The sequence below is a fragment of the Cololabis saira genome, chromosome 10 (assembly GCF_033807715.1).
Source record: "Cololabis saira isolate AMF1-May2022 chromosome 10, fColSai1.1, whole genome shotgun sequence".
Lineage (NCBI taxonomy): Eukaryota > Metazoa > Chordata > Actinopteri > Beloniformes > Belonidae > Cololabis > Cololabis saira.
Window position 1 is genome coordinate 31,578,060 of NC_084596.1, and position 13,862 is coordinate 31,591,921.

General features: G+C 39.4%; 2 protein-coding genes across 4 annotated transcripts in view; one reads left to right on the forward strand and one right to left on the reverse strand.

The window, feature by feature from the left end:
• The window catches only part of lpin2 (lipin 2), a 27,473-nt gene extending 15,801 nt beyond the window's left edge, over nucleotides 1–11,672 (forward strand). For all 3 annotated transcript variants that reach the window (XM_061732555.1, XM_061732553.1, XM_061732556.1), the window contains exons 6-20: nucleotides 297–423; nucleotides 506–839; nucleotides 921–1,020; nucleotides 1,177–1,364; nucleotides 1,657–1,750; nucleotides 1,840–1,909; nucleotides 2,003–2,095; nucleotides 2,181–2,263; nucleotides 2,512–2,659; nucleotides 3,161–3,309; nucleotides 4,541–4,627; nucleotides 6,830–6,982; nucleotides 7,821–7,935; nucleotides 8,674–8,777; nucleotides 8,935–11,672. In XM_061732555.1, coding sequence (XP_061588539.1) covers nucleotides 297–423; nucleotides 506–839; nucleotides 921–1,020; nucleotides 1,177–1,364; nucleotides 1,657–1,750; nucleotides 1,840–1,909; nucleotides 2,003–2,095; nucleotides 2,181–2,263; nucleotides 2,512–2,659; nucleotides 3,161–3,309; nucleotides 4,541–4,627; nucleotides 6,830–6,982; nucleotides 7,821–7,935; nucleotides 8,674–8,777; nucleotides 8,935–9,079 — 1,990 coding nt within the window. In that variant the 3' untranslated portion in view covers nucleotides 9,080–11,672. The remainder of the gene's footprint in view (nucleotides 1–296; nucleotides 424–505; nucleotides 840–920; nucleotides 1,021–1,176; nucleotides 1,365–1,656; nucleotides 1,751–1,839; nucleotides 1,910–2,002; nucleotides 2,096–2,180; nucleotides 2,264–2,511; nucleotides 2,660–3,160; nucleotides 3,310–4,540; nucleotides 4,628–6,829; nucleotides 6,983–7,820; nucleotides 7,936–8,673; nucleotides 8,778–8,934) is intronic.
• The window catches only part of emilin2a (elastin microfibril interfacer 2a), a 25,046-nt gene continuing 22,542 nt past the window's right edge, over nucleotides 11,359–13,862 (reverse strand). The window contains exons 8-9 of the mRNA XM_061732552.1: nucleotides 13,657–13,800; nucleotides 11,359–12,457 (exon numbers count right to left, since the gene is read on the reverse strand). Coding sequence (XP_061588536.1) covers nucleotides 12,138–12,457; nucleotides 13,657–13,800 — 464 coding nt within the window. The 3' untranslated portion in view covers nucleotides 11,359–12,137. The remainder of the gene's footprint in view (nucleotides 12,458–13,656; nucleotides 13,801–13,862) is intronic.

Here is a 13,862-nt window from a genome sequence, read left to right on the forward strand (position 1 = left end):
AAATAAATGTGAAACATCTGGTCAACATCAATGAGTCTATAAATCTGTTCTGTATAATGTTCTATAGTTTAAAATCTGTATTAATGTTAAAAGGTCCGTGATTAACACTTAATGTTGTGACAGTTTTTTTAAAAAAATCTGAAGGTAGTGAGAAAGGTATTAAATTGGTATTAAATTTAACATAAGGATTGCTGTATAAACCCTGGTATAGATGCATGTTGAGCCATCAGTAAGTGTTGCATTAAAATATAAAAAGCTGCTGTGTAATCATTGTTTTCATTTCCCTGCCCCTTTAGTTATGGGTTGTCTCAGGCTTTTTCACCGAAGAGTGATTCAGAACTGGTGGTGAGGCCTTCAGAAAGTTTGCTCAGAGCCGAGTCCCACATGCAGTGGACCTGGGGAGAATTCCCAGAAACAACTAGGGTAGGCACTTCTTTTCATTTATTTTCAAAGCAGCTGTCCACGTGCTTATCATCTTAGTAACCCATCTTATTCAAAAATCCAGGTCACCAAGAAAGAGAAACCAGAACCAGTGAAAACCGTCACTATCACCCCTTCAGAAAGCACCCATTTCCGTGTCATCCTCAGCTCAGAGGCCATGGAGAATGAAACAGAGACTGAAAACGAAGGTGGCGCCGCCTCAGTGTGTACCGTAGTCAGGCCCAAGCCACGCACCCCTGTCACTACTGGAACACCTAATAACTCACTATCAACTGTCAGTACTATGAGCTCTGTGAGTCCCATAACCTCCACAGAACCCCTTGATGTTCTGCCAGCCAATGTGGCAACCTCCACCCCTTCAAACACCCAACAGAATGATTCACCCTCTAAGAAAAAAGGTACACTAGGTGCTGTTAATTTGGTTAACACTGTTTTATAATTTTGAATAAAGTAATGCATCAATCTGTTGTTGATTGCAGGAGTCCCAAAGAGGAGTCAGCATCAGGGTCCTGAGGATATCTACTTAGATGACCTGAATGTACTTGAACCTGATGTGGCTGCACGATATTTTCCTAAGAGGTTTGCTTATGCAAGAGGAACCTAATTGCTTGACCTCTTCTAATTAAAAACGTGCTCTATTTAAAATCTAAATGCATGTATTATAAATATTTCAGAGAATGCCTTGAAGACTACATTAATTTAATCCTTTCTTTCTCTCTACCTGTGTTGCCAAAGTGAGTCTGAAGCGGCGACGAAGCATTGGATGGACTCGGAGATCCACTCTGGTTCACAGTCTCCCCAGTCGGTGGGTAGTGCAGCTGCTGACAGCGGGACAGAATGTCTTTCTGACTCAGCCGGGGACCTCCCTGATGTCACCCTTTCTCTCTGTGGAGGTCTTACAGAAAATGCCGAAATATCCAAAGGTAAACAAGAATAACACCCGTGTAAGAAATGCAGCTTAAAAGTTGACATTTGTCGGTGACAGAAATAGTTATGTCTAACTACATAATTGCCCTGCTGTAATGGCCTCCTAAGAATGCACCCAGCTACTGTTTTTGTTAAATACAGAAGCATTATTTTTATCTGTCAGTACATTAGATCATTAGGCTCTTTTGGAAGCTTGTTAGAGAATTTCTCAGCTGCTTTCTGTTCAGAAAGATGTTAGAGTTGAGCTTTTCATCTGCTATCTTTAATTAGTCTCTCCTCCCTTCACAGAAAGATTCATGGAGCATATCATAACATATCAGGAATTTGCTGAAAATCCTTCAATTATAGATAACCCTAACCTGGTAGTGAAGATAGGAAATCGGTTTGTACACCTTTTTATACTACTTACAATAAGGAATATAACATTTTTTGGGTGATTGATTTTGTCTGAACTAATGTTTTTTTTCTCAGATACTACAACTGGACACTAGCGGCCCCCTTAATTCTTAGTCTGCAAGCATTTCAGAAGAATTTACCAAAGGTTTTTGATTTTTGTTTTCCGTTTCCCACATCACGTCTTTTATAAACTAGTGAAGAAGCTTGACCTTTGACCTTATTCTCCTGTTAATGGTAGACTACAGAAGAGGCCTGGGTGAAGGAGAAAATGCCAAAGAAGTCCGGCCGGTGGTGGTTCTGGCGAAAGAGGGCAGATAGTACAATCAAACAGGTGTGCACATATTATCACATTTACTGAGAACAAAACATGCTTTGCAAAAGAATCTAAAATGTATAAAAATATATTTTCCTTCTAGTCGGAGACTAAGCTTGAAACAAAGGAAGAGTCTCATTCGGTAGAAGAAGGACCCTCTATATCTCAGGAGAACCTCCCCTTACCGTATGTGATGCTCTACAGATGTGTGCCATAATGTGATTCTGTAAATTAATGAAATAAACTGATGAAAGTAAAGTGTTATTGTTGCACATAGGATATAGTTGGCAAACAGTGACAGTTTTTTGAGGTTAACACTACAGATTATGAATGATACATCATTATGAAGTGACACAAATACATATATATTTGCATTTTTTGGGCATCGTTACATTTTAGCGAAGTAAACAATCATAACTACTGTTCCTCTGCAGGTCTAAGGCAGGAGATACATCCAGTGATGAAGAGGCTAAGGAAATGAGTGCTGCATCCTGTCAGGAGAGACTGCCGCCTGTAGATGCTCAGCACTATCCCAGCCCACTCACTTACAGGAAGTCACTGCGCCTTTCCTCTGATCAGATAGTAAGTGCATTCTTTTGCACAGGTTTTCTTTGCTTGGTTTTCTTAGATCTCCTTCTTAGATCTTCTGTTTTATTTGGAAGCTGAAGGTGCTTCCCTTGTAATCCAAACCCAGATCAGTGGATCTTAATGGATTGATGGATGGTTAGATACTTGGAAACTGGAGATTTTTTATTTTTTACAAATTTTTATAATATATTCTGTAGTTCTGTAATTGTAGTTGGTCTTAATATTTTAGTTTTCACGTCATATTTGATGTGGTTTTGTCACAATGTAAGGTTTATCATTTTACCAACGGAATCGCACAAGATATTTCTACTTTCAAGTGATTATTTGGTAGTTCAGAGCTCCCTCTGCTGGCTGGTTGTGAAACATATGGTGTTTTGTCCACTTGGCATCCGTAGGGGGCTCTGTTGTACTATGGTGAAATAAAACATACCAGAGTAATGTCTGCATTGTTGAGATTATATGAGATTCTTTTACACTTTTTTTTACTGTTTTCAGGCCAGTCTGAATCTGAAGGATGGGCCAAATGATGTGACATTCAGCATCACCACCCAATATCAGGGCACATGCCGCTGTGAGGGGACCATCTACTTGTGGAACTGGGATGATAAAGTCGTTATCTCTGACATTGATGGCACCATCACCAAGTATGTTCCTCTAGATTGTATTTTTCCTTTGTTGCAGGATAGTAAAATTTATAGAGAAATAAAACTGGCAAAAAGCCATTTTTTTTTTTTTTAAACTTGATAATTGTTGGTTGTCAACATTGCTAGACAGTTATGTTTTTAAATCACTGCATTATTGTTAGGTACATTGATTTAAGTTATTCTGCATTTTGTCACTGGGTGCATTCAAATTTGTTTTGGTGCTTTCCTTTATTTGTCTTCTCACAATGAAGCATAATGTCACAAAGTGTCATTCACTCCCATTTCTCTTAGGGGCCCTTTTCATTTTTGCGGTATTATGTGGCTCTAATTTAAAGAATGTAAAATCATGGACTGCACACCAACCTTGAATCATGCTGCACAAACATCCATTATTCAGCAGAGGAAGCCACTCTTGCATTAACAATAGAGCATCTGTGGCTCAGTATTCTAAGTAGGTGTTGAGTGATATTACTTTTTCATTTGTTGATTTGCTTGCCTTTCCCCACAATCAATGTGTCTATAAGCCGACCACACACTTTGAAGAAAGGCTTCTTGTTTGATAGCTGCTGTTATTACCAGCATTTGGAAATCGCCACTTGATTAAACGTTGGCCTTCATTATTGTAAAATATTCAGACTGATTTTTGATTTTTAAAGAAAGATGGTAAGTAAGATGGGGTTTTCTATGAACATGGTCAAGTCCTTTTTCTTTGATAGCAGATGAAGAGCAGGCACGTGTACTCGAGTGAAGCCCAGTTTGTGAGGTTTAATATAAAACAGGTCCAGATTAACTGCGACTTATTATCTTTGTGACCCTTCGGGTTCGCATGTGACATGCTGCTCTTTAAATAAACCGAGTAAAGAGCACAGAGACTGTAATGAGCCCTTTTACATTTTATTCTCTAAGCACACTCAGCCATAAGCTGATGGTGTGGCAGTTCCTGTTATACAAGGTGCAAATCTTCATTAGCAGAGAACAGCCTATAATGTTCTCTAGTTATGACAAAGTAATAAAATGGTCACTGTGCTTTATTTGACCTCTTCTCAGAACTCTCTACCACAAACCTGTTTTATTTTCTATCATAAGCATTCTTTTCCTGTCTTTCTAAACTTACATCTGCAGCATCCTGCTTTTCTTAGTGATGTGTCTGACAGCTGAAGGTATTAATTACTGAGAGATGTCTTGCAGAAGAAGGTAGTCCTGTTATGTCAATATTTGTGTTTTGTTTTAGGTCGGATGTGTTTGGACAGATCCTTCCACAGTTGGGAAAAGACTGGACCCACCAAGGCATTGCCAAACTGTACCATTCTGTAGCTGAGTAAGTGCACAACACCACTGGATAATCACAGAGGAGGAAGGAATGGTTGGTCAGTGGTTGGGAGTGTCTGAGTTTGATTCCCGTTTGGCTTTTTTTGGGGTTATTTCCTCTCAGTGTTTGTGAGAGTTACTCTGAGGTAAATGACTCAGTAAATTTGACTGCAATCCTGCCTGTATTATTGTTCAAAAAGCCTCTGCTCAAGTCACACAACAAATAGAAAATTATCCGACTAGCGGTGTAACGGTACACAAAAATCTCTGTTCAGTACGTACCTCGGTTTTGAGGTCACGGTTTGGTTCATTTTCGCTACAGTAAGGGGGAAAAAAAAAACCCATAGAAATTGCTTTTCGTTTAATTTTCAATTCATGCAAATTACAATTTAAACATTTTCTTATAAAAAAAAAAATAGAATACTGCTTAAATCTGTTGCCAAGTCCTCCAATAAATAAAATATTCTCAAATTACACAAAAATATAAAACGTGTTCTCAACAACTGGGTATGGTTGCAGATACGCCGTTATAAAAACACCAATAGCATTAGTTATTGCTTTAGCCTGATCTGAATTTCTGGCAAAAGCCCGTTTTAAATGCCAAAGGTAGCTGCGTTGACACGGTGCTGCTTTCTTTCTTTGCAGCAGCGACCTTCACACAAATGTGGTACCGTTTCAAATATGTAATGAGTAGGGATGTCCCGATCCGATCACGTGATGCAACGTCCGAAATCGGACGTTGCATCACGATCAGGGATCGTATATATATTTTATTCTCATTCTTTTGATCAGCCCATCAAACAGACTATACAAAAAATGCGAAAATCTGGTGTATCAACAAGCATCAGGTCCGCGTAATTTTGTGCGACAACGCTGCTAATATGAAGAAAGCTATGGGTGCGGAGTGTGGCCTGTGTTACGTTAAGTCAGTTTAATACAATTTGTTTGTGGTGATCTGCGAATGCGCACAGCAGCGTAACAGTGGAGGTAAATAAATAAAAATAAATATTTTAAATTGTATAAAAAGTTACAACGGTGACTGAAAACCGAACGGAGCTGGAGTCTGTGTCAACTTCCTCAGCTGAGCGTTCAGAAACAAACCACAGGCGGTGCTGCGTATTCTTGCAGACTTCGTGTGCACGAGCGTGATAGACACCCTGGTACCACGAGAAAGATTGTAGGCCACTTCAAGAGTGAGAGTAAGAAGTAAGAGTTCAGTCTAAAAAGCACATTACTGGCTGACTTTATGACACTGTTGCTCTTTTATGTGCTTATCTGTGCCTTGTAAACAAATAAGTTGACAAACAAGTCAAATAACAAACAAGTTGAGCTGATGTTTTTATTTAATTCAAATTTATGTTTAAATTTGCACTATTTCTACTAGTTAATAGTTGCGCTATTATTACTTGATTGTTCAAGCTACCTCAAAGAGAACTGCACTGTTTAAGTGCAAAATGATAAAATAAGGTGAATAAAATAAAAATAGGGGACAACCTGGATCTGTTTATTTTGCATTTGTTAATTTTTTTAATGTGTTATGAAAGTATCGGATCGGGACTCGGTATCGGCAGATACTCAAAATCAAATGACTCTGAATTGGATCAGGGCCAAAAACACCTGATCCCTAGTTATGAGGTTTGGTGTGTTGCCAGAAACATGCCTGATTGCTGTCGAACAACAAACTTCCAGTCCGCCACCTCAGCTGTCCGTGTGGGAACTCTGATTTGAAGTCTGCTCTGCACGCAAAACAAGCCTGTTAACTAGCTACTGTTAACTGTTGTACCGTATTCTGATCGGTACATGTCTGCACCGTACCAACAGCCCTGCACCGAAACGAGTCAGTACGAACGAGTGTACCGTTCCACCCCTATATGCGACTACAGCAGGAAAGGGACTATTCCTTCACTTGGATTTTCACTGAATTGCTAGGATTTTATGGCCCTGCGATGGACTGGCGACCTGTCCAGGGTGTAATCCCAGCCTCTCGCCTGAAAAATAGCTGGGATAGGCTCCAGCAGACCCCCGTGACCCTGCAAAGGATAAAGCGGGTATAGATGATGGATGGATGGATGGATGTTAGGATTTTCTGTACATTATGGCAACAGCCAGTATGACTGGTCTGATAGAATTGCTGGTCTTACAAGTTGTTGTCATGGTGATGATAATAATAGATATCGGTACAATCATTGAGCATTGTTCTCCCCGTTGGTAGGAATGGCTACAAGTTCTTGTACTGCTCAGCCCGGGCTATCGGCATGGCGGACATGACGAGAGGTTACCTGCAGTGGGTCAACGACGGCGGCACCATCCTGCCCCGTGGGCCTCTCATGCTCTCTCCCAGCAGCCTCTTCTCTGCTTTCCACAGGTACAGTAACATTTGCCAATGTGTCCCATTGTCATTGTCTTGATGTTAATCTTCCATATTTGAAGTTTCCATTTAAAAGGGTGGAAAATAAATCCCCTATTTATTTTCCTTCAAACTTGAATAATTTTTGCCGGTATGATTATTTTTTTCTTGTTCTTGTCTCAAAATCCTCCCTACTCATTAATTTCTCATTTCAAATTATATATAAGTCTTATAATAAGTCTTTCTTATTCTGCGGAAGATACTAGTTGGGGAATTATGTTTCGGGAACAGGTAATGGAATTACCTTGGACATGGATGAAGTGAATATTAATTGGCTCGCTACGCTTTACAAAATGTCAGCTTATGAACAATGGATTGAATTTTTTTTTCTAAAGAAAAACAGAAAATGATTATTATAGTACAAAGATGGGTAGATCTTGGTTGTTATGATTTCACTCTGCTTGGTGCTCATCAATGACCATTAGTCTAAATGTTATAGTCACTATAGCAACCTACAAATGAGATGTCATTTAGTTGCAGATATTTGCTTTACAAAAGTGAGTCTTTCGATTTCATTTGCTTGTAAGAGGAAAAAGCCTCTGCCATCTTGATATTTGGACTCTTATTACCATTTGGATCCAAATATCAAACTGCTATTTAACTGGTATCTGTGGAGTTTCTTTCAGATATTAAGCAGACAGGATTTAAGCACAAATAAAAACTAAATGTGATCAAAATAGACTGAAGTTATGGAGAAACTGATTATATGTGTAACTGTTTACTTCTAATCTGGCCTGATTTATGTGCAGGTCATACAGGTGTGTGTGTGTGGCTCTAATTAAACGGTTTGTTTCAGGGAGGTCATTGAAAAGAAACCGGAGATCTTCAAGATTGAATGCCTTACAGACATCAAGAACCTGTTCCAGCATAACAAGCAACCATTCTACGCTGCCTTTGGGAATAGAGCTAATGTGAGTTAATGCATGTTTGAAGATGTTGGACTGCCAGACATAAAAGTGCCCCTTTTCTAACATGTCAGCCAGCTGCGTTTTTCAGGAGTCGATACACTCAGGGTGCATTGTAAGGTCAACACAGCACTTCGGCGATCAGTTTGCAGACATAAACATGTGAAATCAGTGCTGAGGTGACTCTGAGCTGAGGTCACGGGTGGAGTGTGAGCCCTTGTGAGTTCATCTCTGGAAGGGAGCTCAAGTTGGGCACAGCATCCCATCTTCAGCTGTATAAACACTAACACCCACATGAAGCAGTCATAAAACGCTGTCTCTCTCACCAAAGAAAACAAAACAAAAACTAAGACTCACAAACACACATCGCCCGGCTCTGGTCTTCCTCTTGCCCACCAGAACATTTATTTTGGAAATACTGCCATTCCATGCATTAGTTGGAACACAAACAGGATATATGTGGTTCATGTTATGAATGCACTTTTCTTTGGTTTATGTTTGGGAGGCTACTTTCTGAGCATTACATCATCAAGCGTGTCTCAGGTGGCTCATAAAGGCCCTGTCTGTAACTTTCATCCTAAAAATGTGAGTTTTATCCACATTTGTCTTATTTTATAAGAGGAGGATAGTAATGTGTTTTTCTGACAGCCCTGGACACTTGCACTGGAAAACACTGAAACATTAAACGCCTGTATTTTGAGTTTCATCGGCCACATTAAACCTTTTCTCATTGTCTCCATTCAGGATGCTTTTGCCTATAAGGAGGTTGGTGTTCCACTTTGTAGGATCTTCACAGTTAATCCCAAGGGAGAGCTGATCCAGGAGCAGACCAAGGGCAACAAGTCCTCGTAAGTACATGTGTTTCAGCCACATAACCCAATATTTTATAACTTTCTGCTCATTTTTGGTTTCTTATCTGTGGTATTTTGTTCACTTTTATGGTCAGTAAAAAGTCCTCCTGTGTCTCTAACAGGATGTTTTCTTGTTGTTTTTTCCCCTTCTCAGTTATGGCAGACTAAGTGAGCTGGTGGAGCACGTGTTCCCCTTGTTGAGTAAAGAGCAGAACGAGGCTTTTGTCATGCCGGAGTTCAGTTCCTTCTGTTACTGGAGGCAGCCCTTACCAGAGATCAATCCTGACGAACTGCTCTGACTGCACACACTCACACCCCAGCTATACATCTAGGATGTACGACTGGACTGTGTACTTGAATGCATCTCTTAAACACACGGACTGAACCAACAGCACTTAAACCCTCATGAATCTGAATTTAAAACAGGGTTACAACCATTAACACAAATGATAAACTGTATTTACATAGATATTAGGAAAGGTTATAACAATAATCTTTTAAAAACGTCATCTCTGCGACACAGCGGGCTAATCACTGACTAACACAGGGCCATAAAGGCAACAGCTGCTCTTTCATGCAGGTTGTTGTACAGAGAGTGGTTGAAGATGCATCTTTTCTTCATGAATAATCTGTAACAACCAGGATGGTTATAATAGTGATCAGGGAAGCCATCATGATATATGGTTAGGCTCTTAACATTGACGAATATTTATTTTCAACTAAGTGTGAAGATGCACGCTTAGTTGTATGACCTGCCGATAAAATAAAGCAGCTTCATGGTATTATTGTCTTGCTGTTGTTTTAAGGTGTTTATTCTGTTTTACGAGCTCCACAAACAAGTGTGATCTGTTAAGAATGCTGTTATTATTTATGGTGATTGATATGTTAAGTTATTGATTTCTGTTGTGATGCCTTTGTATGGACAAGTAATTTATCATCAATGCAATGGGGAAATACTTCCAACTGGTATTTGTTATGATGGGTCACAGATTAACGTGCACTTAACTGTATCCGCTAGATTTTGTAAAATCTTTAGTTACGTTTTTCACAACAACCGGTTTTCCATGTATGATAGAGAAGCTTTCAACATGTAAGGCACATGCACATTACTGAGTGACCCTCAGTCTGCATGTTGAGTATTTAGATGGTTGTACGTTTTAGAGATGACGATTTGAGTTGCAAGAGTGAAAATGAGTAGATCTAAAGGAGTTTGAAATGAAGGATTTCTGTTTGTAAAGTCCTCTGTTTGAAGACTATAGCATGGTGTGTGTGTGTGTGTGCGTGCACATTTCCAAGCACCGAGTGCTGCTGTTGGGGTCCTGCACCCCCGGCTGACGTTCCCTCAGTGGCTTCACAGAGACTTATCCCATGCACTTTGTCTTAGCGGCACCTGAGACGCAGACTCACAACTTGGCACGCCTTGAACGCACATGTTCTTCACTGACGGTCGAAGTGACACTTGGCCTGAGTATGCAATTATTGCAGAATGTAAAGTTTTATTTTAACTGTTATGACGTGTCAAATTAAGCTAAAATATGTTTATATTAGTAATTATTGAAAGGGCGCGGCCCATGCATGTTTTTCGCAAAATAAATGGGTTGAAAATAGAATTTGTTTATTTGGGATTTTGGAGTCAGTGAAAAGACATGAAGCTGGTAACCTTAACTTCAGTGTGTACATGTTTTAGAAAGGGAAGAACAGTCTGATTGCGTGCCTCTGGTGGCTGAATTAAGAGAAATCAGTTCTTGTTTAGGGATAAACAGGAAATACTCGCCACTGTCTGCAAAGCTTTTTTGAACATTTCCTTGGTAACTGTTTGATTTTGGTAATAATTCTTTGACCTGGATTGCACCTCCCTCAAGTACGTAACGTAACATTTGCTACGGAGGACTGAAAGAGCAGCAACCAGCAAAAACTGTTTAAAAAAAAAAAAAAAAGCACAATGTACGATGACGACTGCATCTGTTTTTTTTTTATTTTATTTTTTGTTATTTCAGATAAATTCATGCATTCGCTCTGTAGCTCCCGTATTTTGTCAATTATAATGTGTTTAATTTGATTTCTTAGCTTGTTTTCCAAATGTTCGAAGTCAGATAGTTATCTTGTAATACACAAAAGAAATTCCATTCTTTCTATGAAAGTAAAGCATCTTGTGTGAAAAAATCACACTTCATCCTCGATGATCCTGAAATATGTGGTATATATATTTGCTCTCACTATACTGCTGTGGAAAAAAGGTCCAATATATTTGCCGATCATCACATTATTCTGTCTTGATGCCTTTCTGTTTGTTTCTTATAAATGTGTATGATCTTTTTGTGGGAATATGTTTTGTTCAAATGTAATGCTTGCTATTCGATTGTGTCTGACCACAGAAATACTTTAAAAATATGCTGTGTTTGATTTGTATATTGACGTGGTTTGAAGTACATTTAAAGAACAAATCCATTGTAAGAAGAAAATGGAAAGAAAGAAAAATGTGGCTTGTGGTCTTATTTGTAATACATTTCTAACTGAATACATTTGTCTGTGCTGCGTTTTTCTTAAGTCAAAGTCAAAAAGTGCAACAATAACCACAGGCTATTCGGGGTAACTTTGGCCCTGGTTTTATTTTCAAACAAACAATACATTAATGAGGTTATTGCAGTGCAATTCCCTCCGGTCTTTCCAAATTTGACTTGGTTTCACAGAATATAACAAACATCAGATATTTATAAAAAACAGTAGTTCTCAGGGCACCCTTGTATTTTACTTTGAATTAAAATTTCCCTTTTTCTTTTTTTAAAGGTTAATAGAGGCTGAACTGAAGGCTGTATAGTTCTAACAGTTTGCAATTTAGAAAATGTATCAGTCCCAGGAGTAAAGAGGGGAAATATACCCACTTTACATAATGACACAAATGAGGTTTTCGCCTTTCCTCTGCTTCTGAAGCCAAACAGGTTAGTAACATTCATAATAAAAACAATGTTTCCACATGAATCCCTTCATGTGGGTTTTTTTTTTAGGTCTAAATGTGTGCACAGTGAGAGGAAGTGAGCTCATCTTTTCAAGGTGTTTTACCAGGTTTTATTTTGTAACCAACAACAAGCACAGTGGCATAATGTTCATTTACAATAGATACAACATTTCAATGTGATAATCAAATATATTAGATACAAACCCTGCCTAATGCATTTCTGTCTCTTTTTCAATGACATACATATATTGCAATATGATGACTTTATAGATGATCATTTTTCTCACCAATGTTAAATTGCTGCATTCCAGCAGATCGTTGGGGGGAAAAAAGCGGTTTCTTCCAGTCCGACTACCTGGGAACAAATAAGTCCTCGTCGCTGCTGCTCGGTTGAGCTTCGGCTATCTCTTGGATTGTGGCGCGTACAGGAAGATGGCGCTGAAGGTGGAGAGGATCTCCCTGGCCTCGGTGGTGGCCAGCTGACCTCCGGTCCTCACCAGACCCACCCGGTCTCCTTTCTTCAGCGGCAGGATCAGGCTGAAGGACACGGTGCCTCCGCAGCCGCAGGCCGCGGTCCCGAGCTTCCCAGGCAGGGGCGGCACGGCGCTGCGCAGCTGGTGCATGCTGCGGTTGGACACGGACAGGACGGCCTGCACGCTGTACTTTGCGGTCAGGAGGCCTGAAATCAAGTATCGGCCATCCTGCGGCACGGTGAAGATCCCTGCAGATGAGAGGGGGGTGGTCATGCACGTTACAGTATAAGGCATGAATGGTGGCAAATAGGCCTGTGTTGAAAAAATCGATTTTCCGATTCTAAATCGATTCTCATATTAATTCATAAAAAAATCGATTCTTATTTCTAAAGATCGATTTTTTTTGTTTTTTTTATCATTTTTGCCAGGTGAACTTTAATCCCAGTAGTCGGACACACAGTTTGTCATGACACTTCTGAAAAATGCCAGGTGCTTCATGGCAATATGTGTGCGTGGTGACAGAATAAATTAGATAAGCTAAAATGATATTTACTGCATGAACTGTTGCAATTTCTTTCTTTTTTGCACTTTAAATGGATATTGAAAGGCCTGTTTGAGTTATTTATTTCTTAGTTATTTCACAATAATTATTGTGAAATTATTATTTCACTAGTTATTTTACAGTCATATAATTCAGGCAACAGCTCAAAAAACATTTTAAATAACACTAAGCCAAATCAATATCGAATCGGATCGAATCGAATCATGATAATCGATTCTGAATCTTAAGAATCGGAATCGAATCGATTCTTGACATTTGAATCGATACCCAGCCCTAGTGTCAAATCTGGTGGTGTATCTTATTCTAAAGCCTGACACATTTGTCATTATGCACTAAACTAAGTAACTATTAAAACTGCGCCAGTTATTCAGGTCACATTTTTGCGTTGCATTTTGGGAGTAATAAAAACAGATATTTTCCATAATATTGCTTATAAATTATCCTATTTCTATTAAGCTGATGTTGAAAAAGAAGGCGAGGTGCAATATTTGCCTTTATTTCTCAAGACTTAATTCCAATATTGATTATATATATAACGGCCTCGGAAGAAACCAAAAAAGATTTTTTTACTATTTTGGCTCCAAAAAAGGAAAAGGATCGTTTTCCAGCTACTTTACACTAAAGTGAAAAGAAAAAAAAAAAGTTGAAACATCAATAATGACTTCTACCTTCTCTGAGGATATGCCAACATAAACCACTCTTCACACTGAGGGCACATTTTTCTAGTTTGGGGGGTGTTTTGGCCGTTTGTTCAATAACTATGGTGCAAGCAGGGCTGAGAGGTGTACTGGCATGCAGCTGAGGTCCAGCCAGCGGGGAATCCAAACGCTAATGGCAACATATAAAGTCTTTTGTCACATAATCAATTGTTGTGCATGTGTGTACCTGTTTGGGGACTGTAGTGTCCACCGTCATTAACCAGCACCCTGTTGAAGCGGATGAAGCCAAAGTCTCCAGAGAAGCGCGGCAGCTGCGTCAGGCCGGCGGAGAAGGAGAAGGGGTCTGCAAAGGCGCTGTTGTCCACTGACACTAAGACCCAGAAACATACCCATCAGAAAGGATCAACGTATACATGTTTACTACTTTGAACT